This window comes from Xyrauchen texanus, chromosome 33 (assembly GCF_025860055.1).
Source record: "Xyrauchen texanus isolate HMW12.3.18 chromosome 33, RBS_HiC_50CHRs, whole genome shotgun sequence".
NCBI lineage: Eukaryota > Metazoa > Chordata > Actinopteri > Cypriniformes > Catostomidae > Xyrauchen > Xyrauchen texanus.
In genome coordinates this window covers 14,187,394-14,214,585 of record NC_068308.1, presented here as the reverse complement: position 1 = coordinate 14,214,585, position 27,192 = coordinate 14,187,394, and the positions used below count along the sequence as shown (strand labels likewise).

The 27,192-nt window shown below is 36.6% G+C and overlaps 1 protein-coding gene across 2 annotated transcripts in view; it reads left to right on the top strand.

Annotated features, from left to right (window-relative positions):
- LOC127626410 (zinc transporter ZIP11-like) overlaps window positions 1-27,192 on the top strand; it is a 210,684-nt gene that overhangs the window by 86,815 nt on the left and 96,677 nt on the right. The window contains exon 5 of one of the 2 annotated variants that reach the window (XM_052102150.1): window positions 21,030-21,150. In XM_052102150.1, coding sequence (XP_051958110.1) covers window positions 21,030-21,150 — 121 coding nt within the window. Of the gene's footprint in view, window positions 1-21,029; window positions 21,172-27,192 lie in introns of both variants that reach the window. The other variant, XM_052102149.1, reaches the window with a different exon arrangement.

Here is a 27,192-nt window from a genome sequence, read left to right as displayed (position 1 = left end):
CAACATTGCACAAAACACTGTGGAGAATTAGCATATTTTCAATAATCTTTTCTTTGCCACAGGAACAAAAAGACCCATACATCCCTCCTCATATATCCTAATTAACACTGCTTGCTCTGTGGGGTGGGGTATTAAAGTATTGCGGATGTACAAATGTTTGGAATGTGTAAAACTACATATTTTAACAATCGACTACTGTATTTGTTGGTTCGTCTGAACAACTAGTCAGTATAATTCAGCCTGATCTCATGAACATTACATGAATGTGGCAAACTGTTTGCAAAATGATATTATGTGCTTCGTTACCCATTTCGCTGTGGTTTCCCAGTGAAATATCCAGCAGGGGGCGCCAAAGTGAGTGAAATAGTGTCTTAATTAGACAAAGTTTTTAAGGTGAATATTAGATTTAGGTTTTATTGAGTAAAAAGTACCTCCCAAACCTAATTATTTTTTTTTTCCTAAACCTAACCAATAGAGACATAAACACAAATGATAGGAAAATAAAACAGACATCCTTATCCTAAACCAATACCTAAAACTCTCCGATAGTGTGTAAAATATTTGCAATCAATATTTGTTGTGAACATCTTTACCTTCAAAACAATGCCTTCCAATTCTCCTAATACCTGGATACAGTTTTTCTTGGTTGTTGGCAGATAGGATGTTCCAAGCTTCTTGGAGAATTCGACACCGTTCTTATATCTATATTGTTTCAAACTCTTCTATTTGCAAAAAAGTAATTGTTGGAAGTCTAACAATTATATTTTCTATTTACACACAAAAGCTGAAGATATAAATAAACATCTAAAGACAAATGTTTTTGTGAAACATTTTATGTGCCTAAGACTTTTTACAGTTATTGTACACTGCAAAAAAAAGTATTTTGAACAGTTTTTTTTTTTCTGTGCAATTATCTAAACATTCTTAAAACATGATTTATTTACTTGTCAAGCAAAATTGCATAAAATATAAGGTTTTGTGTTAAGAGAAATCTAACAAAATGTGTGAAATTTAGACTTAAAACAAGAAGAAAAAAATCTGCCAATGGGGTAAAAAATAATCCTGTTTACCCTTAAGTTTATTTTTCTTATCTCAAAACAAGACTTTTTAAGAATGTTTAGATATTTTTACTGAAAAGACAAAAACCTTGAAAATCTTTTTTTGCAATGTAGATGTATAACAATTAGCAAAAAAGGTAGCGAAAAGTTATCAAAATTGTAGACTTGCCTTGTTATCTGGGTGAGGTGGTTCATAGGGCTTTAATTAATGTGTTTTTGCGTTTCAGTTGGGGGTCCTCCCTCATCAGAAATGGAGGGTACCTTTCAGTGGTACTGGACAGTTCATTGGCATATCACGTTCAGTGCTGCCCCAGCTGAAAACAACAAAAAGCTAGAAGTTGTGATTTATCTTAAATATATTCATGTCTTTCACCACAGATAAAATATGATCTGTTCTTTGATTTTGTTGGGAACTGACACTCACTCATGCTTCGAGTCATTTTAATAGTGTTGAGCCAACCAGGTTTTGCATAAGGCACAATATTGGCTATTATATTGCTTAGCACTCAGTTTGGTTACATCGATGTGACCAAACTGAGTGGAACTTTAAGTTAGTAGATCAGGGGTTTTAAAATGTATTTTTCATTCTGCAAGACAATAGTAAAGCAAAGAGTTAAGAATACTAACCAGCATCTACATAAATATAGCAGGCCATCTGCTCTTCACATTGGTCTTCAAAAGTGAAGTTTTGATCACTTCCTGTCACTAAAAATCAAGTGTGCTCCCCATCAGGATATGGATAAATGGAAGATTGTTGTTGTTTTTTTCCATAGAATAGTCCAGATACACTTGTTCATGTTAGCTGTAAAGGTGTCAGATAGATTTGATTTGTAAAGAACAATGCCGACAAAGGGCAGACCTTCCACATTGTCTTAACTTGTCTTTTCCTTAGATTTGTTGAGCAACTTACACAAATGTATACTTATATTATGAAACTTACATCACAAAAACAAAAGTCCAATCCAATGATACCATGTATTTCGTTAACACACAAACAACAAGCTCAACTTAACAGAATGAGCTGTTAGTGCGCACATGCACACAACAAGCTCAACTTAACGGAACGAGCCGTTAGTGCACACATGCACACAACGAGCTCAACTTAACGGAACGAGCCGTTAGTGCACACATGCACACAACGAGCTCAACTTAACGGAACGAGCCGTTAGTGCACACATGCACACAACGAGCTCAACTTAACGGAATGAGCCGTTAGTGCACACATGCACACAACCAGCTCAACTTAACGGAACGAGCCGTTAGTGCACATATGCACACAACGAGCTCAACTTAACGGAACGAGCCGTTAGTGCACATATGCACACAACGAGCTCAACTTAACGGAGCGAGCCGTTAGTGCACATATGCACACAACGAGCTCAACTTAACGGAACGAGCCGTTAGTGCACATATGCACACAACGAGCTCAACTTAACGGAACGAGCCGTTAGTGCACACATGCACACAACTAGCTCAACTTAACGGAACGAGCCGTTAGTGCACACATGCACACAACTAGCTCAACTTAACGGAACGAGCCGTTAGTGCACACATGCACACAACAAGCTTAACTTAACGGAATGAGCCGTTAGTGCGCGTGTGCACATGCACACAACGAGCTCAGTTTAACGGAATGAGCCGTTAGTGCGCGTGCGCACATGCACACAATGAGCTCAACTTAATGGAACGAGCCGTTAGTGCACATATGCACACAACGAGCTCAACTTAACGGAATAAGCCGTTAGTGCGCGTGCGCACATGCACACAACGAGCTCAACTTAACGGAACGAGCCGTTAGTGCACATATGAACACAACGAGCTCAACTTAACGGAACAAGCCGTTAGTGCACACATGCACACAACGAGCTCAACTTAACGGAACCACCTGTTAATGCACCTGTGTACATGCACACAATGAGCTCAATTTAACAGAACGAGCCGTTAGTACACGTGCGCACATGCACACAACAAGATCAACTTAACGGATCGAGCCGTTGGTGCACATATGCACACAACGTGCTCAATTTAATGGAACGAGCTGTTAGTGCACCAGCCAAGGTGTAAATGACAATGTAAAGGTGTAAATGGTTGCAGATGCTAAGAGCATTGGCTGTCCTGAGCATTGGGATTGGATCACTTGAGACAGATGTTCATACCAGATGTAAACAGGACCTTAACAACTTGTTTTTGTAAGGGAATGAAGTGAAGAACAATGTAACCTTTCTAAGGACAACAGTGTGAAGTGTAACTGAAGGATATTTTCTTGACCTCTTGAAAAGCACAAGCATATTTCTTAAGTGAACAATAAACCTTGATAAATCGACACTGAAAATGATTTGACTCTAAACACACCTGGGTGTTTAATTCTCTGGTGAATATATTTGCATATTAATGTAACTGTCAGAGAGCTGTTTCAATCAGCAGGTTATGGAAGGGATTGGGTGGGGCTGGTCTCAAGCCACCTCGTAATTGTCTCTCTTTATCTTTATCTTTTTTTCTTTTAAATAGAACCCATTCAAATCAGTACACAGTAGCATTGCAATGACCAGAGCTGTCGTCCAGACCCTTAGCACTTTCAAACAGATGTTGTAATGACTGATGATTCACTAACCAATGCTAGCCTCCCTGAATATATTTGCACAATAATGGTGCCATAGATGCGTAGAAGGCAAGGAAAGCAAAATGGTACGTCATTAGATTGCTTACACGTGGTGTACACGTACACAGCATTTCAGCTGTCGGTGTGCTTGTTTTAAAATTGCGCTGTGTAAAATCACTGACCACATTTTCTCCTTTTCTTCATTTTTCTATGTAGAGTCAAAGATTTAGATTTTTGAAAAGGTTGCAGATGCTAAGAATATTACTTTTGAGATGTGGTTCATTTTGGTTTACTCTGTTTACCACTAAAGGCTATTTTAATAAGATCATATTAATGTGGAAAGATAAAAAAAAAAAAATCCTCAGACAGAAAAAAAATCCCCATCTAGGTCTATGGGAAGTAAACACTGCGGCTAATTTTAACATACTGTTCTATATACAGTTGCTCAAAGTATGTAAACACTTAAGCCACACTTAAAAATGCATTAATGTAAATATCAACCAAAGTGGTATCTGTAAACAAATGATGCTAGACATTTTTTTGGAACTTATTTCACTTCTCTTAGACATTTTAGCAATTACTTGGAACCAAGTGGGTGCCAAGGTCATTTTTCAACTTAATCTTATGGCAATTACGTGACTGTGGCGACACTTTTGTAAAATGATAATATGTGGTTGCTTACATGTACCGTGGCAGTTCCCAGGTGAAATGTCCACAGTTTGGCGCTAAAAGAGAGTTAAATTTCCTCCTAAGGAAAAATCTCTGGTGAGATTTTTAAGATTAATGCTCTTAAGTTCTAAATCAACAAAACCTACCTCCCTAATAGGGCTGGGTTTAGATTCTGATTTTCAATTCTGATTCAAAGCTCTTGATTTGATTCCGATTTTGATTCGATATCGAGTCATATGGGTATATTTCAGTTAAAATGTCCCATTTGCTTACATATGAAATAAATTATTTCCCAGCTAATGCTTTAGACAGGGAACCTTCTAACTAGGTACATTACGAACATATTCATTTTACAAATATTGTATTCGTTTTTCATCATTTTGGTCACATTTTGGCTTTTTAAAAATGAATAAATCCATATATTCAATCAATAAATCAAAAAATTATTTGTACTATTTACAGGTATTTACATTTATTTGTTGAAAACGGGCTAAAACCAGTACTGTCTCTTTAAATAAAACAGCATTTCTGTAAAGAGCATCTGTAGATGAGTGCATGTTAATGAGAGAGGACTCAAATAGGTTTATCTAATTTGTGCCATGAATTATTGGAATTAAAAGTTTATTTTTTTGTTGTATTTGAACAAAAACTTACTGTAGAGAACACAAAGATTATTAAAAGAGACATTATTCAATGACAAATGGGTCACGTGGATCTCGTCTTTGGACACACATTACACAGAACAACTTTTACTCTCAACATGCAGTGAAAGGATCTAGCTGCTGAATATTCCACCACCACACTACACAATCCCTTGTGAGTGAAATATACATTTAAGTCGCATAGTGCAAAATTTGGTTGCAAATGCAAAGTGATTTCCTCTCATTGTAGTGGAGGGTTGGGTATAGAGTAAAAGACTGATCTTGGGATTTAAGAATCAATAACGAGATTGTTCAAATGAAGATCACGAAGCTTTGGAAAATCAATATTATTATCCACCCCTACTCCCTACCCTAAACTACAGGTCGACCGATATTGGTTTTTTTCAGGCCGATGCCGATCTTTTGAAATCCGGGTCGGCCGATGGCCGATTAATGCTGCCGATTTATTTTGGCCGATATTTGGCCGATATGTGCTTGTTTTTAACCTCTTATTTGAACCTTTTATTTGAAAGATAAAATGTAACACAAATAATTACTTAAGATAGACAACATTTCTCAACAAATACATTTATTGAACACTTGACCAATCTGCACTTGTAGACTTAAATTAAAAATGTATAATCTAAAAACATATTGTATAAATAATGTATAACAAATATATTAAATAAACAAAGCAGGTGTTACAAACTGCTCCGAGACACGAAGGTTGAGATCCAAATGCAGCTTTAATTAAGGGGCAATCCAGACACGTAATCCAATATTCAGAGCATCCAAGAGAAGCACAGGCATAACTAGGGATGGGTATCGTTAAGGTTTTAATGGTATTACCATCTTACCGATACTGCTTATCGATCCGGTACTTTAACGGTATTCTTAACGGTTCTTTTTGTTATTTATATATATATATATATATATATATTACACAAATATAAACGTTATATAGGCACAGTGATTTAATTTCAGGAAGTTCTACTAACATTACTGTTCAGGTGTGGTCTAAAAAGAAATCTAATAAAGTAATCAATTGTAAAATAACACTGCATAGTTTATCATAGATTAATGCTTATTAATGCAGAAGTTATTCATTCAAGAGCTGTAAGTGATTTTCTCTTTGCCTTTTGTTGTTTGATTCGCAGTAGCCTAATGGGTCAATCGTCACATGTTTAATAGACAGCTTCCCCTTTAAGACCGAGTCTAATAAGCTCCTGATGCAGCATATTTTCTCCCCAACTATTTCCATAACTTCGTCCATTTAAGACATAAACTGTGTTTAAGTGAATCTCCAAGCCGGTCGTTTTGACATATTTTTGTGTATAGTTGATCGTTTAGACGCATGAAACCCAAAGTAGCCTATACTTTGCTTGTCTCTTTGCGGTGTGTTTCGGAGCGCGCGGCGCCTTGGGAACGGTATCTCTTGCGCACTTTTTATTGTTAAACGCGTCCCGCAATTTAGCAACCGTACCATTTTACAACAATCACCGATCGTGCTGATTCTGACGTTAAGTTTGAGTTTTAGGGAGAAATGTCAGTGCACCACTGTGAAGGGAAGGAAGTTGTGCTAGACAGAATGTGACTTATGTATAAATATTCTTTTTATAATCTTTGGAAGGCGAAATCTAAAATAAAATCAGACTAATAATCACAGATCTAAACCAGGCTACGTTTGAATGTTTTCACTCACTGATGACTGAACTCAGAAATCCTCACACAAGTTGCTTGGCTTGCTTTCTTCGCTGGCTTTACGATCAACGGTCTGAGAATTTGAATAATAAGAGACTTGTTAGAGGAGGTGTCTAATTATGCAGATTGTTAAGATGGTGTATGCTGATATGAAAGCCCTTTTCATGTGTGTATCAATGGTTCACAGCTTCAAACTGTATTCAGCACATCTACATCTGACTGTTATCTCGGAAAGGAGACTTTGTATTCTGTATTTGTTCCACTTTTCAATTGCTTTCAATTCCAGTTTCTGACTGAGTAAGACCTGCAGGAACTAGTTTTTTGGTACAGGGTTATGTCTTGGGCTTCATGACTAGAACCTGTTCTCTCAACAGGGGATAGAGTTAGAAATTGATGGCATAGAAGTGTGTTCCTGGAACATAAAAAGAGAGAATAAGTGGTCATGGTGGTCATACTCGACATTCTTCCATGAATAAAAAGAGAAGTTTTCAACCTGTGTGTGCCTGTCAAGGGAGGCATGAGATACAGGCTTGCACTCAAGTGAAGTGAAACAATTGGAACTGCTGTGAATTATATTGGTCCATTTCAAGACATTGTGCAGATTCTCTCAACAGTTGTGCAACTTTTGCATGTGGTATTTCAGCGCAATCAATTTTAGCAGGCGCAGTAAGCAATGAAATTTAGCTGTGTCTTGAGTAGGCCTATTTAAATGAAGTAATTGTCATCCCATTTAGCGCAAGCACGCTCCTATCTGTGTAAATTATTCTTATTGTACATTGCCTGCCACAATTTAGATAGAGCTATTACCGCAAATAAAAGTAGGTGGAAAAATGTATTTGATTTAAAAGAGATATCATTTCAGCAGTAATTAATTAAACTCTAATCAAATGATGGAGAAGAGTGTTATAGCCTGGCATATAGCTGATCCAGATGCGCTATGTAGTCAAGCACACTTTTTCAGCATGTTTTAGAGACGATTTATGTGTCTGAATCACAGTGGACACATACCGTCCAGGCATGGTGTGTCAAATATGATGGTCTGTGGCATGCCAATAAATACCACAATTCATTCTTAGTAAATGTGGTAACAGCTCCGAAGTTATAGTATTGTTTTGAGAGCAAAGACCAACTAAAAAGCAGACCATGTCTGGGTTTCCCAATAACATTACAATTTAAGGGTTTACGATCATCTTAACTAAAGTCGCTTGTTATTTTATGGAGTAAGGGCTGTTTCCCAAATCGCTTTTTAACTAGAACTTAAGTGTTTCAGGAGCTATCTGGTCCAAAGGTGCTGAAACTTTGGCAAATATGTCTAGAAGCAAGGTTGAGAGGGTTACTTTTCAAATGTATTCCACTACAGATTACAGGATACATGCTGTAAAATGTAATTTGTAACACATTCCGTTAGATTACTCAAGGTCATTAGCATATTCTAAATACTTTGGATTACTTCTTTAGCACTGGTACTCAGCCTTAAATATAAAATTTAAGAAAGCCTTTATTAAACTATGGCTAGAATAATTAAAAACCACAAACAGACACCTTGAACCGACAGAAAGCATTCATTAGGGTGTGGGGAAAAAATAAACACAGAGTCCTTAAATAATGTGACTAATTTGTGTCATGTGACATTGTCACATGATGGGACCACATGACACAATCACCTGACTGTGACACCTTCCAAGTGGGAAATACAACACATGAGAAGCAACACACAAAATGGCAAAAATCAGTACCAACAATAATCCAAGAAAGGGAAATTGATACATAAACATATACACTCACCTAAAGGATTATTAGGAACACCTGTTCAATTTCTCATTAATGCAATTATCTAATCAACCAATCACATGGCAGTTGCTTCAATGCATTTAGGGGTGTGGTCCTGGTCAAGACAATCTCCTGAACTCCAAACTGAATGTCAGAATGGGAAAGAAAGGTGATTTAAGCAATTTTGAGCGTGGCATGGTTGTTGGTGCCAGACGGGCCGGTCTGAGTATTTCACAATCTGCTCAGTTACTGGGATTTTCACACACAACCATTTCTAGGGTTTACAAAGAATGGTGTGAAAAGGGAAAAACATCCAGTATGCGGCAGTCCTGTGGGTGAAAATGCCTTGTTGATGCTAGAGGTCAGAGGAGAATGGGCCGACTGATTCAAGCTGATAGAAGAGCAACTTTGCCTGAAATAACCACTCGTTACAACCGAGGTATGTAGCAAAGCATTTGTGAAGCCACAACACGCACAACCTTGAGGCGGATGGGCTACAACAGCAGAAGACCCCACCGGGTACCACTCATCTCCACTACAAATAGGAAAAAAAGAGGCTACAATTTGCAAGAGCTCACCAAAATTGGACAGTTGAAGACTGGAAAAATGCTGCCTGGTCTGATGAGTCTTGATTTCTGTTGAGACATTCAGATGGTAGTGTCAGAATTTGGCGTAAACAGAATGAGAACATGGATCCATCATGCCTTGTTACCACTGTGCAGGCTGGTGGTGGTGGTGTAATGGTGTGGGGGATGTTTTCTTGGCACACTTTAGGCCCCTTAGTGCCAATTGGGCATTGTTTAAATGCCACGGCCTACCTGAGCATTGTTTCTGACCATGTCCATCCCTTTATGGCCACCATGTACCCATCCTCTGATGGCTACTTCCAGCAGGATAATGCACCATGTCACAAAGCTCGAATCATTTCAAATTGGTTTCTTGAACATGACAATGAGTTCACTGTACTAAAATGGCCCCCACAGTCACCAGATCTCAACCCAATAGAGCATCTTTGGGATGTGGTGGAACGGGAGCTTCGTGCCCTGGATGTGCATCCCACAAATCTCCATCAACTGCAAGATGCTATTCTATCAATATGGGCCAACATTTCTAAAGAATGCTTTCAGCACCTTGTTGAATCAATGCCACGTAGAATTAAGGCAGTTCTGAAGGCGAAAGGGGGTCAAACACAGTATTAGTATGGTGTTCCTAATAATCCTTTAAGTGAGTGTATGTAAGGGGGCTTAGACAGGCAATGAGGAGGCGAGAACCGGCTTAACCATATAAATAATATTTTATTAAATAAAAAGACACACACAAACACATGCAGGGCAGCTGCCTGTAATTCTCTCTTCTCTCAAACAGTCGTCACCGGCTGCATTTATCCCTCACGCCCCCCATCAGGCCGATTGGGGACCGGGCGTGCATCATTCCAGCCCGTCCCTGCCCTCCTCCACTCTACAATATACAAGTCAGCAATTTGAACATAATCCGTAAACATCACAATATACGCAAGTTCAGCTCAATATAAACATTAAAAGTAACATTAAAATACAACCAAACCATTACACAGTTTACTTACAGAAATAATGATGGGTTTAGTGAGACAGGGTTTCAAATATATTAGTTCTCCACTTCATAGAGATGAATGAAAGTGATGCAAGAAATGCATGTGACATGAATGCACATCATCATAAGGTGCTCTCAGATAGCCTAAAATGTAGTTTCTTTGGCTGGGACCTGAACAGACATGCTTCCGTGAGATTTACCCGTAAATGCTTACATTAATATGTAACACCTTTACCTTTTATCTGTAGATAGTTTGAATAATGGTAATAATCCTTAATTCCATCTCTATTTGTTGGATCATTTTCTTTGAACTTCTCATCATTCACAAAAAAATGTCTGCCTCATATCCCAATGCATATCTGTCAGTGTAAAGGAGCCCAGCTTTGGATTCTTGTTAATAAAGCAGTGCTCATGATGCATCAGATAATAAATTAGGCTTTTAGCTGATTAAAGCTAGACATTGTGATGTGCCTTCTTATTCATTATAGACCCACTCATCCCATGACATAGATGTGCATATTGATGACAGTGAACGTTAACGGTATGGGGCATTGGTGCTTCTTTTTTAACCAAATCTGCTACGGAGGAATTAATTATTTACCCTAATGTTGTTCCAAACCTTTATTATGGTCTTTTCCCTTAGGAACACAAAAAGGGATGTTAGGCAGAGTCACAGTCTAAGTCACCATTCATGTTCATTTTATGGTAAAGAGATTTAATTTTGGGGTGAACTATCCCTTTATGGCATGAAACAATGCTTTTAATCATGTTCTCAAAATGCCTCTGTAAGTACATTCTGAATTTTATTCAAAATCACACTGCAATGAATCAACAGGAGCTTGAGAATACCCAGTGTGCACCCACAAACAAACAAAAACGCATGCACGCACACACACACACTTTCTTTGCTGTTTCGGTCATCGACAGCATCTGTAATTGTGTAGCTTTTTTCAGCTTGCTCTCTTTATACCAGAGCGAGAATATATTTACATGTGACGTAGCCAGAGGCTACTGTTTGCTTTGAGAAAAAATCAAAATAAATCCTGTGCCTAGTCACATAAAAAAAAAAAACAGAAGATATATATATATATATATATATATATATATATATATATATATATATATATATAACACGTACAACAGTTAGTTCCGGTCCTCGAATCTGATTGAATGAGAGACACTCCATGATTACAGATAGTCTGACACAATCAGCACTCGGATGCCTCACTGTGTGTATATCACTCCGCTTGTGTTTGTGCGTTCTAAACTAAAGTGTAAGATAAGAGCATATGTGTTAAAAGCTACTGTTTGTCTTTTTTTTACATGTATTTTTTTTACATTATATATATTTGCCAGCAGGTGGTGGCAAAATATTATTTTTATTTGTAATATGAGCCAGTTAGGTAATGTGAAGTGAATCTGCGTCAGTCAGTGTTTACATACAACACTCCATGATCTCTTGTATTACTACTACACTACTAAAGCTAGGAAATAGCTTTAAATAGCTTTAAACATTCAGCATTACGGCCATCACAGCTGAGAGACTTAACAGACTGATTAATTAAACATACTGAAGGCACTTGCCTCTTATCAGACTTTCCACATTGGAGTGATGGGCTACACAGGTCTTGTCCCTGTGTGGGTTTTGCAAGCTTGTTTTTCATCAGAGTCTCTAGTTTGAGAAATAGACACCTCACATGTCCTCAGCTGACAGCTTCATTGAATTCTACCCGCTCAACACCAGTTTCATGTACAACAGTAAAGAGAAGACTCAGGGGTGCAGGACTTATGGGAAGAATTGCAAAACAAAAGACACTTTTGAAACAGAAAAGAAAAAAGAAAAGTTTAGATTGGGCAAAGAAATAGACATTGGACAACAGATAATTGGAAAGTGTTATGGATCTTAACCCCATTGAGATTTATGGGATCAGCTACATTGTAAGGTGCTTGAGAAGTGCCCGACAAGACAGCCACATCTATGGCAAGTGCAACAGGAAGTGTGGGGTGAAATGTCACCTGAGTATCTGGAAATTCTGACAGTTACAATAACAAGGATCTGCAAAGCTCTCATTGCTGCATGTGGAGGATTTTTTGATGAGAACTGTTTGTAAGTTGTTTAAGAAGTTCTGAAATTGTTTTTCAAATTGTAATGTTTCACGTTATTATTTTCCTAACTATACATTGTATGCCACTTTGGTGAATATAAGTATCAATTTCTCTCCATAAAAGCTACATTTGTATATTATTCCAATCTTTAGCCGCAGTGTGTATACACAAACACAATCACTGAGCACTTTATTAGGAACACTGTGGTCTTAATAAAGTTCCCGACATGGACTTCTGCTGTTGTAGCCCATCTGCCTCAAGGTTCAATGTGTTGTGCATTCTGAGATGCTATTCTGCTCACTAGAATTGTAGAGTGCTAATGTGAGTTAGCGTAGCCTTTCTGTCAGCTTGATCTGCAATTACTGAAATTCTCAAACCAGCCCGCCTGGCACCAACAATCATGCCACTGTAAAAATCACTGAGATACATTTTTTTCCCCACTGTGATGGTTGATATGAACATTAATTGAATGCTCAACATGTCAACCTTTAAGGCAGAAGGGCTACAACAGCAGAAGACCACGTCGAGCACTTTATTAGGACCATAGTGTTCCTAATAAAGTGCTCAATGAGTGTATGTATATACTATATATATTCTGTATATTTGATTTAAATTGATTTTCCATGTTATGTTCGCTGTTGTTTTCAGCCTCTTGCACAGGAACACAGCATTTTAAGATGCTCTGTCAAGTTAAAAGATCTGCGACATTTAAAAACACACCTTGAGACACTTCCAACCATTGTGCTGTATTTTTTAAATACTTTTATTATACTTAATGCTTCGCTGCTCTTTTCTTGCATTATACAAGGAGCTAGATCGACTTTCTTTATATTAGTTATATTAAATTGGAATAATATAGAGTAGTATCTTCTATTGGTGTTTAGTTTTAATAGTATCTATGCTACTTTCTCATTACCTCACTGTTACCGGACAGGCTAAGTTGCTGATCACTGAATAGGTTGCCGTTAATGTGTTTATGCGTCAATGGATTCATGCTTTCAATGTCTCATTCACAAATTTTAAAACAAAATGTTTTTAGTTTTTTTGTGGATTTTTCATTATATGATCCCTTTAGATGAACAGTGAATGTATCTTGTATTTCAATAGACAAGGCCATTCATTTGTCCTGTAAGAATAGCCAGCGGATCACTGCACCGTGTCAGTGGGACTGGAAGTGTGGTCAGTGATGATATTTCCCCCATGTGTTCTTCACTCATAAATTCTGCTAATAGCTTGCTCATTTAGATTAATTTCATATGTCAGCGTTAATAACTTACCCCACAAATAAAGGACAAAGAAGATGGCAAAAACGATACATTTCTTGCACGCTGACACCCATCCACAAACACACTTTGTCTGTGATGAGACTGAGCAATCATCGTGTTTGTAATTACCAGCTGTTACACAAAGAGATCAGTGTGTTCCAATAAAGTAATAATGGTGTCTTTGGGGACATTTTACTACTCGGGTCTTGTCCCTGTGTGGGTTTTGCAAGCTTGTTTTTTTCCCCGGATTGTCCGTAAATACTTTTTATGTACTTTTTACATTGGTTGAGAAAGTAAAACAACTGCAATATGTTTAGGAAAAATATTTAAGGACACTGCTCTAGTCTTGTTTGAACAGTTTGAAAAATGTTGCATAGTGAGGATGTCTTAAAAAATAATGCCATAAATTGTTTTCATTTATCACTTATTGTCATACAAAGTCCAGTAAACAAATAAAAAACACAATAAGCTAAATCAATATTGGGTGTGACCACCTTTGCTTTTAAAACAGCACCAATTGTCCTATGTACACCTGGACACAGTTTTTCTTGATTGTTGGTAGATAGGATGTTTCAGGCTACTTGGAGAATTTGTCACAGTTCTTCTATTTATTTATACTGTCTCAATTGCTTCTGTCTCTTTATGTAATCTCAGACTGACCCGATGTTCAGTGGGGGGCTTTGTGGGGGCCATGACATCTGTTGAAGGGCACCCTGTTCTTCTTTTCTAATCTTTTCTATTTGCAAAATAATGTTTGGGAGTCTAACATTTAGATTTTCTATTGAGACACTAAAGATATATTTAACCATTTTAAGACAAATGCTTTTACACAGTACTGTATAATCAGAGGGGGGATTTAAGAAATCAATTTCTTTAAGAATCAATTACGCCCGCTGACTACCACCCCTGGAGTCACGAGTTTGAATCCATACCATGCTGAGTGACTCCAGCCAGGTCTCCTAAGTAACCAAAATGGCCTGGTTGCAAGGGAGGGTAGATGGAGTAACCTCCTCGTGGTCACTATAATGTGGTTCTCGCTCTTGGTGGGGCACGTGGTATTTGTGCGTGGATGCCGCGGAGAATGGCGTGGGTCTCCACGTGTGCTACGTCTCCGCGGTAACGTGCTCAACAAGCCACGTGATAAGATGCGCAGATTGATGCTCTCAGACGCGGAGGCAACTGAGATTCGTCCTCCGCCACCTGGATTGCAACGAGTCACTATGCCAACATGAGGACTTGGAGCGCATTGGGAATTGGGCATTCCAAATTGGGGAGAGAAAATTAAAAAAATAAAACTGCTTTAGAGACTTGACCTGTAGGGTAACGGCTACAGTTTAAATACAACTTATTTATTGCAACAAATAACACTGATACAAAATCACACTCTTTTCTCTCTGTCTTTCCATTCAAATATTAGATGTGGACTCTGTCCCAGTGCCTTTTGTTTGTTTGTGTGTGTGTGTGTGTCTGTGTGTCTGTCTGTGTTTGTCTGATGGGTCTGAGCTAATAAGATTTGGTTGAGCTTGCCTCTGAAGTGAAAGAGGTTAATAGCTTGCACAGAGGCACATCTCAAAGACACATGCATTAGTGTTGACTATCATACTTCTTTTGGTGTCAAGAACAATGCCATTCTGCTTCAGTTAACACACTTTCTCCTCAGCTACAGATATTGTTTTCACTGAGGTAAATTGATGTAAAGGTCTAGTGTTTGCCAGTGCCCTCCATTTAGGATGCTTTGAAATAAAATATTTTGCAGATTTGTGCTGTTTACATGTGCACAAGTTCTGACCATCATACTGTATAGTAGAGGGGCTGTCCACTTTTTGTCAAGCCTTGCTTTCTGATCTGTTTTACCCAAACATTGTCTGTATAAGGATTTATAAAAAATATTAAATGAACAGTTCTAACCATGGAACACAACAAACCAGCTACGATATGAATCACAACATTACAACTGTCAATTTGAAGCAAACAAGTTTAAGAAACTCGACTAATAATTTGTTGTTTTCAGAGGGATTTGAGAAATTCCATGATGGAACAATATACTGTATTTACATGTTATTTAAAATTTTCTTTTTTAGAAACATATATATAGTTTTAGTATGTACTGTGTATAATGAATTAACTAATGTTAATATATACAAATGTTATTGTTAAAATATATTATATACAGTATGTAGAAATGATTATCAACCAATATTATATAATTAAAAAGCGTATAGTAACGTGTTACCAAATTACAAAAATGTTACTTTGTCTTTACCACTGATGACATATCATATCACTATGAGTCTCCATCTCATATGAGAGTAAGTTTTTATCTTTAAACTTAATTGTCAGAAGTGTGTGTACCTTTTAAAGGAGCATTCTCTAATGGTAACAAGTGCTTATATAATGTTGAATTGAGATGGTTTGCAGTCCTGCAATCTGTTTAGCTTTAGATGTTTGTGGATCATTTGATGCATCCGTTTCGAAATTATTGACCAAACATGCGTCACATGAGCCCAAAGCACTCACATTTACTGGGGATAATCTGCATGGATTAATTATGTGTGTTTGATTCATGATACATGATTGCACTGCATATATTTCCATACATCAATCAGTCATATTGAAGATTTAATTTAAGAGCATTTTGAACTTCAAACTGAGTTATAAATTCTTATGTTGGCAATGCCACAAAGATTTAATGCCCTGCTATCATGCCTTGTTTATCATCTATAATTTTTTTAGAGGGGTCTCTTTGGACTAGATGGTATGATGGTATATACCATGCAATGGTACAAATGCAATTCAGTAAAGATTCTGCTATACATCAAGAGCCTGTCGTATCCAAAACAAGTCAAGACAAGAATTAAGTTTTTATTAAAGGAATAGTTACCTCCTCAAGTTGTTCCAAACCTGTATTTTCATTCCAAGTTCATTCTTATGTAGAGCAATGTTGGAATGAATGCTGCAGCCTTTTCAATACAATGGGATTAGCAGGACTCACTTCAAAGCTTAAAAAGCGACCCAAAATTATCATAAAAGTAGTCCATGTGGCTTCTACATCATATTCCAAGTCTTCTGAAGGCATGCATTAGGTTTTGGTGTGAAACAACCTGACATTTTAAGTCATTTTTCAGTAAAAATCTTAACGTCTGTTGCACTTTCATGAGTGCGTGAGATAAGCTTGTTCACAATGACATGTATGGGAGAAATTGCGTTTTTTAACACTAAAAAGAAAGGACCGTTCTCACATGAACATTGAATACTGAAAAGACACACTGCGATATTCATATATACCCAAGTAATATGGGTTTGATGCAACATTAGGGTGAGTAAATTATGACAGAATTTGTATATAAGCAGAGTTTATATTGTTTACAGTTGCCACAGTCAGAGTTGTTTGCATATTGGCTGTTTTACTGCTTCAAACATGACTCACCCAATCAGAGTTTAGAGTCTAAACTTTTTAATTTTAAATTTTTACTCTGCGTTTTTCTTTTTATAATTGTTTTTTTTAATCAGGTGTTATACACTCATTGAGCACTTTATTAGGAACACCTGCACACCTACATATTCATGCGATTATCTAATCAGCCGATCATGTGGAACCAGTGCAATGCATAAAATAATGCAGATAAGGGTCAGGATCTTGGATCTTGTCGGTGCCAGATGGGCTGGTTTGAGTATTTCTGTAACTGCTGACCTCCTGGGATTTTCACGCACAATAGTCTCTAGAGTTTACTCAGATGATGCCAAAAACAAAACAATAAAAACATCCAGTGAGTGGCAGTTCTGTGGACGGAAATTCTTTTTTGATTAGAGAAAGGTCAACAGAGAATGGCCAGACTGGTTCGAGCTGACTGAAAGGATACAGTAACTCAGATAAGCACTCTGTACAATTGTAGTGAGCAGAATATCATCTCAGATTGCACAACACATCAAACCTTGAGGCGGATGGGCTACAACAGCAGAAGACCACATCTGGAATTTATTAGGACCATAGTGTTCGTAATAAAGTGCTCAGTGAGTGTATACTTTTGTTATGAAAGATTATCTTTTGTTTTGCGTCTATCAAGTTCAAAGAGCAAATAATCAAATAAGATGAAGTATCTTCAAGAGTAGATGTTTACCACATTGCTATTTAATAGATAAACCATTTTTGGTTGAATTTCCAGCAAAAATACTTTGTTCTGGCTGTCACCTGTGGCAATGATACAAGTATTGGCTTTTGACTCCAATTGGCAGATACTATTTCCTGGATGTCAAAGCAGATTGCCTGAAAGAGCTGTTATAGATTGTTTTGACAAGTACAAGGTGACATTAGTGTCTTCAGGCACATGGGGTCTTTAAGCTGATAGTGACTGTCGATGAAGGGAGAAACATCCAATGAGCCTTGAAGCTGTTGAATGTCAATTTCTTTTGGATAAGAATATGTTTTGTTGTCAATAATGATCAGAATTGTTTCACTACAACTATGGCTTATAATTGCTTCTCTGGCCGTTAGTGTTTATTGATATCTAAATTTCTTTCTAGTGGATTCTTGCTGAATCTACCCAATGTTAAACTCACCAAAGCATCAGTTATTTTAATAATTTAAGTCTGAATGACTTTATTATTTGTACACTTCATATCGCATTGCTCCACATGTGTATTTGTGTTTACTAGTGTAGAAGTAAGATGAAAAGGCACTATTTGTCTGATGCTTTTAGCTAAATTTCAACTCTTACCCATAAATAGCAAAGAAAAATCATCTGCCAGTGCTCTAATGGGAGCTAAACAAGTGCTGTTTCAAAACAGAAGCTTTGATGTCCGCTCCATTGCGCTCATATCTGCTCATAAACTTAGTCCTTGTTTTTTGCTGAGACATAACTTAAAAACTTTTTAAAAGGTTAGTGTACAATCAGGCATTGATTTTATACATTTCTTTATTAAGGCTCAGTTAGGTGTAAAGTATACCAATATTATTAAATAATTCATGAATACCAAATTAAGTGAGCACTGTGAATGAATTTCATAGAGGCAATATTTTAGTAACAGTACACAGACATTATAAGTGAATCATCCATTATTCAGCAAAATTTTAGCATCAGTTTTTGTTTAATAATAAATTCAGGCCTGCAGGCCAGTGACTAGGGAAGTTTTTATGTCACACAAACGTCATGTCTGCCTCTGTGTGCATGCTTACTCAAGCTCAAAAATAGCCCAATGTGGTTTGCTAGTGACAGGCCACAAACAGATGCCTGCAATATCACCGTGCTCCTATTTTGAGAAGTAGATTTGTTTTTATTTTAATTTTATTTTCTCCCCAATTTGGCATGCCCAGTTCCCAATGCGCTCTAGGTCCTCGTGGTGGCGTAGTGACTCGCCTCAATCCGGGTGGCGGAGGACGAATCTCAGTTGCCTCCGTGTCTGAGACAGTCAATCCGCCCATCTTATCTCGTGGTTGTTAAGCGCGTTACTGCCGAGACCTAGCGCGTGTGGAGGCTCAAGCTATTTTCCGCAGCATCCACGCTCAACTCACCACGCACCCCACCTAGAGCGAGAACCACATTAGAGAAGCCACAAGGAGGTTAACCCAACGTGACTCTACCCACCCTTGCAACCGGGCCAATTGGTTGCTTAGGAAGCCGGACTGGAGTCACTCAGCACACCCTGGATTCGAACTTGCGACTCCAGATGTGGTAGTCCGCATCTTTACTTGAACAGCTACCCAGGCCTCTGAGAAGTAGATTTGTTTTTAAAATTAAATAAGGTAAACATGACAGATGTAGGCTGAAATAAGCGTCAGCATCCCTATTGAAATTTTGTTTTTGTAGGTAACATATAATTTACTAGAGAAAAACATAAGATGGGCAAGGTGAAAACGATCAGTGTGATTTTGGAAATCTATATCAGGGTTAAGACTCTAGCATTACAATTCTGATACTACATTTCAAAAACGATCTTTTCTTTCAGAGTTCCTAGAGTATTGCCGTCCTAGTAATATTAATGTAGACATATTTGTATGCCAAATGTGCTAATAAATATTTTCCATTTATAGAGTCCTGCACTAGTTCAGTTATCAAGTAGATATTGAATTAATAGCAACTTGTGGTCAACGGAAGGTTATGGTCTGATATAATAATTAATGCAAATATTTATTTCAGTAATGCAGTCAATGTGTCAGAATTTGGGTCCAAGTTTTAAAAATGTGATTGCATTTTCATCAAGTACTTAATTAGTGGTCACTATTTAATTATCTCTATTACTATTTCCTATATTTTGGGTTAGGGATGTAAAGAAAGAAGGATTACATTAAACTGCAGAAGTTATTTGAGCATAAAAGAGAAATTGTTATTTTATGACTTGCAGAAATCTTAATTCACTTTGTGATTCTTTTGAAAATCTTTTGAACTGTGGGATTAGGGCAACAAAATGAACTGTTCAGTCACATTCCTGAGAGTGTGAGCATTCATTTGATATGAGACTTTTCCATTTATGTGCTATGTGAAGAACATTTATTTTCATGTAAATATTTCTACCCCATTACCTCTGGGGATGCTTCTATTCAATGCAAATGATTTGAGGTATTATTGTGTTATTTTATGTAACATAAATGCAGAAGAGATGGTTATCTCTGAAAAGTTCAGATTCTAAGCTTTCAAATGATACCTCATACATCTAACTTATGTATACGGACACTTTAACATTCTAAACATAAACTATTTTTGTGATGAAGTGCCCGGGTCCATCAAATTTGCTATTTAAATAAATTTGTTTTTACTGTTGTTAATAATTGTAATCAAATTGATTCAATTTTAGATTAAAAAAATAAAAAACACAGCACAAATAAATATCATAACTTATTTTAGGTCAGTCATTCAATTTATCTCCTAAGCAATGCATATCTGCATTTTAACTGCACATGAACAAAGATAATTAGTCAACAGGGTCTAACTTGACCAAATGGGACACTGATCACTCTAATTGTGACATCACACGAAACAACATTTGCAGCAAAACAACATATGATATAAATGGATTAAAATGTCTATAAATTCTTAATTAAAACTGATTAAATTACTCCATAGCTTCCCTTTGACCAAGGAAACATAATTAAATAATTAATGTGCAAAACATTATTGGTATTCCCCATAGCCTTAATTTTGTACTCAAACGTTTGAGTAAATAACACTTAAAATCTTAAGTCTATGGATTTTCAAGATAGATACTTTAAATGAACTTAAATATTTGAGTTATGAGCCAAAACCTAACATTTCAAGTAATACTTATTTAAGACATCTTGATATTTCCAGTAATGACAACTATAAGGTTTACAGTGTGCATTTCAAAATGATTGGACTTACAATATTTGCCTGTCGGACAATAAAACAGCAGAAAACACAAACTTATATTGATGGTGGGAAATGAGTGATTTCTAGGGGCTAGAATATGATAGAGACCACCTAGCAACTACCTAAAACACCTTAGAAACCACTTTTGCTTTGCAACACCCTTGCATCGTGGCAGCGAGTTTTCCACGATTTGATTTTCGATTGAAAATGTAAAATCTAGTTAATTCAGCAGCAGAGTCCAAGCATTTCCTAAATGTTTAAAATCTTCCAAAAGTTTAAATGTTAATTTCTTCATTTTGTAATGGAGTGATTGTTCCAATGTGTTCCAGGGATTTGGGATGGACCCTCATATGGCTCTGGCGCTGCCGTCTGATGCAAAACCGACCAAAGATAAGAAGAAGAACTCTATGGCTGGGCTCTCTGAAGAGGACGAGCTGTCCATCAGGATAGGTAGAGCAGGAGTTCAATCAGGCAAGCCTCTCTTCACATACCCACATTCTGCTCTCTTTGCTAAAGCTAACACATCAACTGCCTCACTGGAGCAGAACACTATCAATGTGTCAGGATATTGATGGCTCTCACTGGGTTCCTGTTGGTTTCTCGTCTGTTTATGAATCACATCCCTGGTTCTTTTGGTAATTCTAATTTACTGTCTATATTATTTTCTCTTTCTGTTTCTCTGATTCTGCCTCAAAACCTAGTGAGTTACTCAGCCAAAATGCTTCTTTAGTCATCATAATTTAGGCAGGCAACGTGAAGTGTGTCTACTGTAAAAAGGAGCAGGGCTGTTCTATAAATTCTGTCTTGTAGATTGAGGTCCAAAAGTCTGAGACCACTGGTGAAAATGCTTCAGTTTTAATATATAATGTAATAAAAAAATGTCCATAACAAATTAAGTTATTAGCTTAACAATTTGAGAGAAACTTTTACTTGAAAACATGACATTAATTTATTAATATTTGGTTTGCCACCCTTCTGTTTTAATGACAGCATGCACTAAAGCTGGGATGAACTCTGCAATTTTGAATAAAAACTTTGTTATCCCAGCATGATTTGAGAATGTTTCAAAGAGTCTTGTGTGCTTTGATGTACTGTAAGCAAGGATCTGTTCAAAAATCTGTTCACATGGTCAATGTCACAAAATGCTTTACATTTGATTAGTGCCCTAGATAAGAACAGAATCTTATTTCTTATTAATTTTACATCATACTTTTTCTTTGTTTAAAATAAAAAAATAAATAAAAAAATCATTACATTTCAAGGTGTAAGCCCTTAAACTTCAGTGCATTTTTGGGCTGCCATCTGCTATTTTTACACTCAAATCTATGTAGGGAAATTTGGTATTAATGTGCCCGCATACCTTCACCAATAATATGTTGGAAATTGTATAATGAGTTTACCCATGTTCGACCACCATTATAAGGATAAATGACAAATGATCAGATCGTAAATCTGAATAAAATTCTCCACCATTAATTTGTAATACAATGGGCTCGTTGTATCCACTCACAATTTGTATGTAAGGAATTAGCTTAGAGTAATTATATTCTCATGGCAATTGAAAATAATATCACTAATATGTTTAGATATGGTTCGAGCTTCAGAGCGCAGATCTTTTAAAAAAATCAAGTGACAAGATTATTTATCAAATTATGCCACAGTCAAATTATCTTTGAATACAAACATGACTTTATTGCTAATCTAAACACATAGACAAACATATTGGTGAGTAAACTGTAAAAGAAGGTGAATGAAATGATCTGTGCAGAGAAATTTTAATTGATGGAGTCTACAGACAATACCTTGAGAACAATTAGATTCTTCTTGTAGTCTTACTTGATTTGCAATTGGGCAACTCAACTTATAGTAAAGGGACTTTCAGCAAATTCTGGAGATGTGCTTTGTGTGTTGTTGCGTTTCCTTGCGTTGCTTTTTTTCTTTGGCTGTGTCAGTAGAAAGTTCTGGTTGTTCCATCAATGTTTAGATCGTGGACAGTTTGCTGCTGGGATGTTGAGGCGGCTTTGAAGTATAGTCTTCCACAAGGATGACTTACGATTCCCGTCCTGTGTGTGAGTCATAGAGCAGAGAGGGAGAAAAGCTGCCTCGGAACTTTGCATTACGAGTTTTCCTGTACTCTACATTGTTCAAAGACAGAAGGATGCCGGAGAAGGCTAAGAGCCAAGAGGGCAATAGTGCAAAGGATGAAGAGAGTTGAAGCAGCAGAAGAAGATACATTCTTCCTCGGTGGGGAGGGTTTTTGTTGAGTTAAAGTTGGCCACACCCCAAAGGTGCCTTGAGCCAATCAAAAGTGTTTTCAGATACCATGTGTTCATCTCTCTGTCCCTCCTTCTGAAGTTGATTTACAATCCTTTGTGTTAAGGATTTCTTTAAAATGCCCACTCAAAAAGTACATGTTCCATATTAAAATTAGGTTATGTGGATTCAGAAGTGTAGAATGAGACAATGGATTCTTTTAATAGTGTTATAGTTCATAATATATGTATATGCATTGGAAAAAACAAGAAAAGTTTGTCTGTGTCAAAGTTCCTGGATTTAAGAAGAGTTCAAAGGAAACCTTCCAAAGACAGTAAGACAGTTTTCAAGCTCGTACAGAGTTTTAGCAAGTGACACCGGAAAGGTCTCATTTTATGTGTGTCAAATTGGTTAAGTTGAAGGACAAAGGAGTATCTTAGCTTTCCATGTGGTTTCCATGGTGACAGTTATTTATCTCTTGGAATGTGTGTGCCAGTTTGGGGGGTGTCTAGGAGTGTGGAAATAAGTTCCATCTGAGATAAGATGGATGGGAGTCTCTTGCAGATGGTTGAGATGTCATGTGATAACCATTACGTTCAGGGCATTTCTGATTTACAACATGGAGGAAGGATTTTGGTGCATCCACAGATTTCTGCTTTGTTCTCAAGACAGCCAACATTAGCCAGATGCCTGTTTAGCTTGACTCCTTAGAGCCAGTAGAGCTGGGTCTTCAATTTATGACCTTGAGGAATTTTAGTGTGACTGCTGGCCTCTGAGCGTGGAAATTAACAATTCTTCTGCCCATAGGATCCTACATATTAAAGCTACTGTTGACTAATTGCAAAAAATTGGTTTCATTTTTTCAGGACAAAAAAAAAGACTTATTCAAAAATTGTATTCATCTAGATGGCAGCATGTACTAGGATTTGTATTTTTTTTCTTCTTTCACCTTCCATCACAAAATACAGATCTGAAATTTTGGTGGTGCTCTAGCACATTTTAGCCCTCACAGATGTGCTCGTCCATACACATTTAGTCTAATTTTCAATTCATGCACCACCACCATTATTTCATTGAATATCTCAGCCTCTGAGTGGACTATAAACTCAATCTGGATGTCAGAAATGTTTGATTCTCCCCTTTGCGATGAAATAAAAGATTTTATCACCGATAGTCGATAACATATTTCTATGGTGATTTGTTTAGCTTGTTTTTCCTGCTGGACTGCATACTTTGTTCTGGACATCTAAGATATAACATTGGATTGTTCACACAAGCAACTCACACAAGAAAACAAAAACAATCCCTTTGTATAAAACAGCAGTTATAAAAGCAGATATAAAGTTTTTTGCTACTTGCTTACAGCATCATTGATCACCCCAAATTTTATGTCTAAGAGAAATCAAATTTCAGTTTTTGATTCTTTTGAAAATATTTCAAACTGTGTTATGAGGGCAACATAATCAGTCATATTCCTGAGAATGAGAGCTTTCATTTCACATATGATTTAAGTGCTATGTGAAAGACGTTTATATGTACATTAACATTTCTACCACATTAGCCCTCTGGGGTCGACGGATGCGCCGGCACGTTCTGCTGGATATTTTCGTTATTACAGCGGAAACAACTTAAAATACTCCGTCATTTTGGGGCATACAGATAAGTGTAAGATATCATTAGAGACTATAAAGGGTCTACTTTTATTTGTGTACACACACAAAAACAACAAAAACTTGTGCTTTTGTAAAATAAAGAAAAAAGGGTAAGATTATAGCAGTCTCTATGTTCACGAGCATATTTCTCAAACATGTCACAAAAATGAACTGAAACTCTGCGAATACTTATCACACAAACATGAAACATATGTCTAAAGAAAGCTTAAGATTTCTACTTTTAAATAAAACAATTCAAATTTAAAACAAATATTCTCCTGCAATGTAATCTGTATGAAACAAAGTGATGTACAGTGTTTACTGGTTCATCTAATTATAGATAATTTGATCACACCCACCAGCAGAGCACGGCATTCATACGGTAATGTGCTGAGACGATCAATGCAAATGGTACACGCCCCCGACAGTGAGGTTTGATATAAACAATTAATTCACTTTACAGCACGTTTGTAATGATACACAGGCGATGAAACTCCTGGATAGTAAGGCAGAGTTAACATTTAGAGAGAGACTTGATCCAGCCGAGGATAAAATTTCGGACGTGTAAGTCATTTAGTTTTCTTTAGTTGACATGCTATTTTATATAAACATGTACATATTTTACTAGTGGGACTGTTTCCAGACTTGCCAGCCAGGATTCAGAGTATTGACATTTGAAATATGTCCTAATAAGCAAGTTTTAGTTACATGTAAATGTTGTTTCCGCTAAAGCAGGTATTTAAATTGTATTCTGTATGATATAAATATGATATAAAAATAATATGAATGTTTAGATTATATTTTATCTAGTGTTTAAAATGCCTCATTATCATCAACAAAGCTTGTGCTTGAAAATATGTGTTCAGGTTAAATTAGTAAAATACAGTTTAAATATGCCCATATTAGAAAATCAACATATTATAATGATTTCTGAAGGATCATGTGACACTGAAGACTGCAGTAATGATGCTGAAAATTCAGCTTTGATCACAAATTGCATTTGACAATATATTCAAATAGAAAACTGTTCATTTAAATTTGTAAAAAGAGTTCACACAATGTTTTTACTGTATTTTGGATCAAATAATTGCAGTCTTGGTGAGCAGAAGAGACATATTTTAAATGGTAGTTTAGGTCTAAAATTAAGTAAAGTCTTTATTTAAAGAAAATGTATAGTCAGATTACTTCTTTTAACTTAAAACTTGATTTTAATTCTCTATTCCTCATTGATGGGCCCAGGGGAGGGGGCTTTTGTCTCCTCAGGTGTAAATCACCTCAATATTCATGATCGCTCATGCCTTCTCCCATATGAAATTTGAACACTAAAATTGTCTTACAAAAGTTAAATTAGTATATTGTTTTGTATGAATGAGTGATCAGGAGGGTTTTCACATCATTTTGTAGCAAAAACTCTAGGCTACAAGATCCAGTTCTCAAAAGGCTTGTGGACAAATGTTTAGTATGTGTTATATGGCCTTATTTCAATGACGTACATTTTTTGTTTTTAAAAAACCACGCATAAACGTTATTTTCTCAAAAATACAAACCTGTACACACATGTTGCTCACATATTATTGTAGCCCAGTATGTGCTGAATACAGTGTAATCAGACTTTAGCCATGAATGTGTTTTTAAGCAACTGAAAAAAGCACAAATGTCAAGGCATGTCAAAACTTCTCCAGGGCCCAAAACACCCTCAGACCCCAGAGGGTTAACTCTAGGTGGTGCTTATTTGTGATGCTGATGTTTTCAGCCTGTATTTTGTTATTTTATGTAACATAAATGCAAAATGTATGGTATTTTATGAGTTCATATTCTAAGCTATCAAATGATTCCCTCAGATGCCTAACTTTAAAGTTTTAAGTGTAAACTTATTTCACAATATATTTTCAGTGTGGTCTCAGACATTTTTATGCCCAAGTTTCTGGCCCTGAAGATCAAGCTCACTGGCTTTTGACATTATAGCTGCTCTAATGTCTTTCTACTCTTGGGTGCTGGTGGTGGCTCTCTTTAAATTGCATTGCAATGATCGGAGCACAGGAGGATCGAATACATCTCAAGCTGTGCTTAATGCAATATTTATGGAAATATTGCAAAGTAACATTCACAAATTACCACCATGAAAAGAGCAGAGGTGGATGAGGCATATGCAGAACTCAGGTGGTTTTTATGGCAACACTGCCTAATGTTTGGCATTTTGTTCATTTCCAGGACTAGAAATAAAAACAGTTTTTTATCTGAAATCGACCTAAGACAACACTGATTATATTTTAGTTCAACTCAAGTTTTGCTGATTCTTGTGTCAGAAAATAATTATTTTATTATTATTAAGAGGCAATATATGTTCCCTGGAACATGGGCAGTTTATCTGGATGTAGGATCTTTTTCTAGCTTTACCAAATATTTCATCTAAATTGAATTAAAATAAATGAGTAATCTGACCAGTTATATCTGTTACCTATAAAATCCAATTACTATCACATAGAAAAGTAGCTGTAGAAAAGCGCAAGATATTATAACACATCCATCTGGCCACTCTGTCAGATGTAGATTGTGGATTTATGGCATCGTCATGGTAGATTTTAAT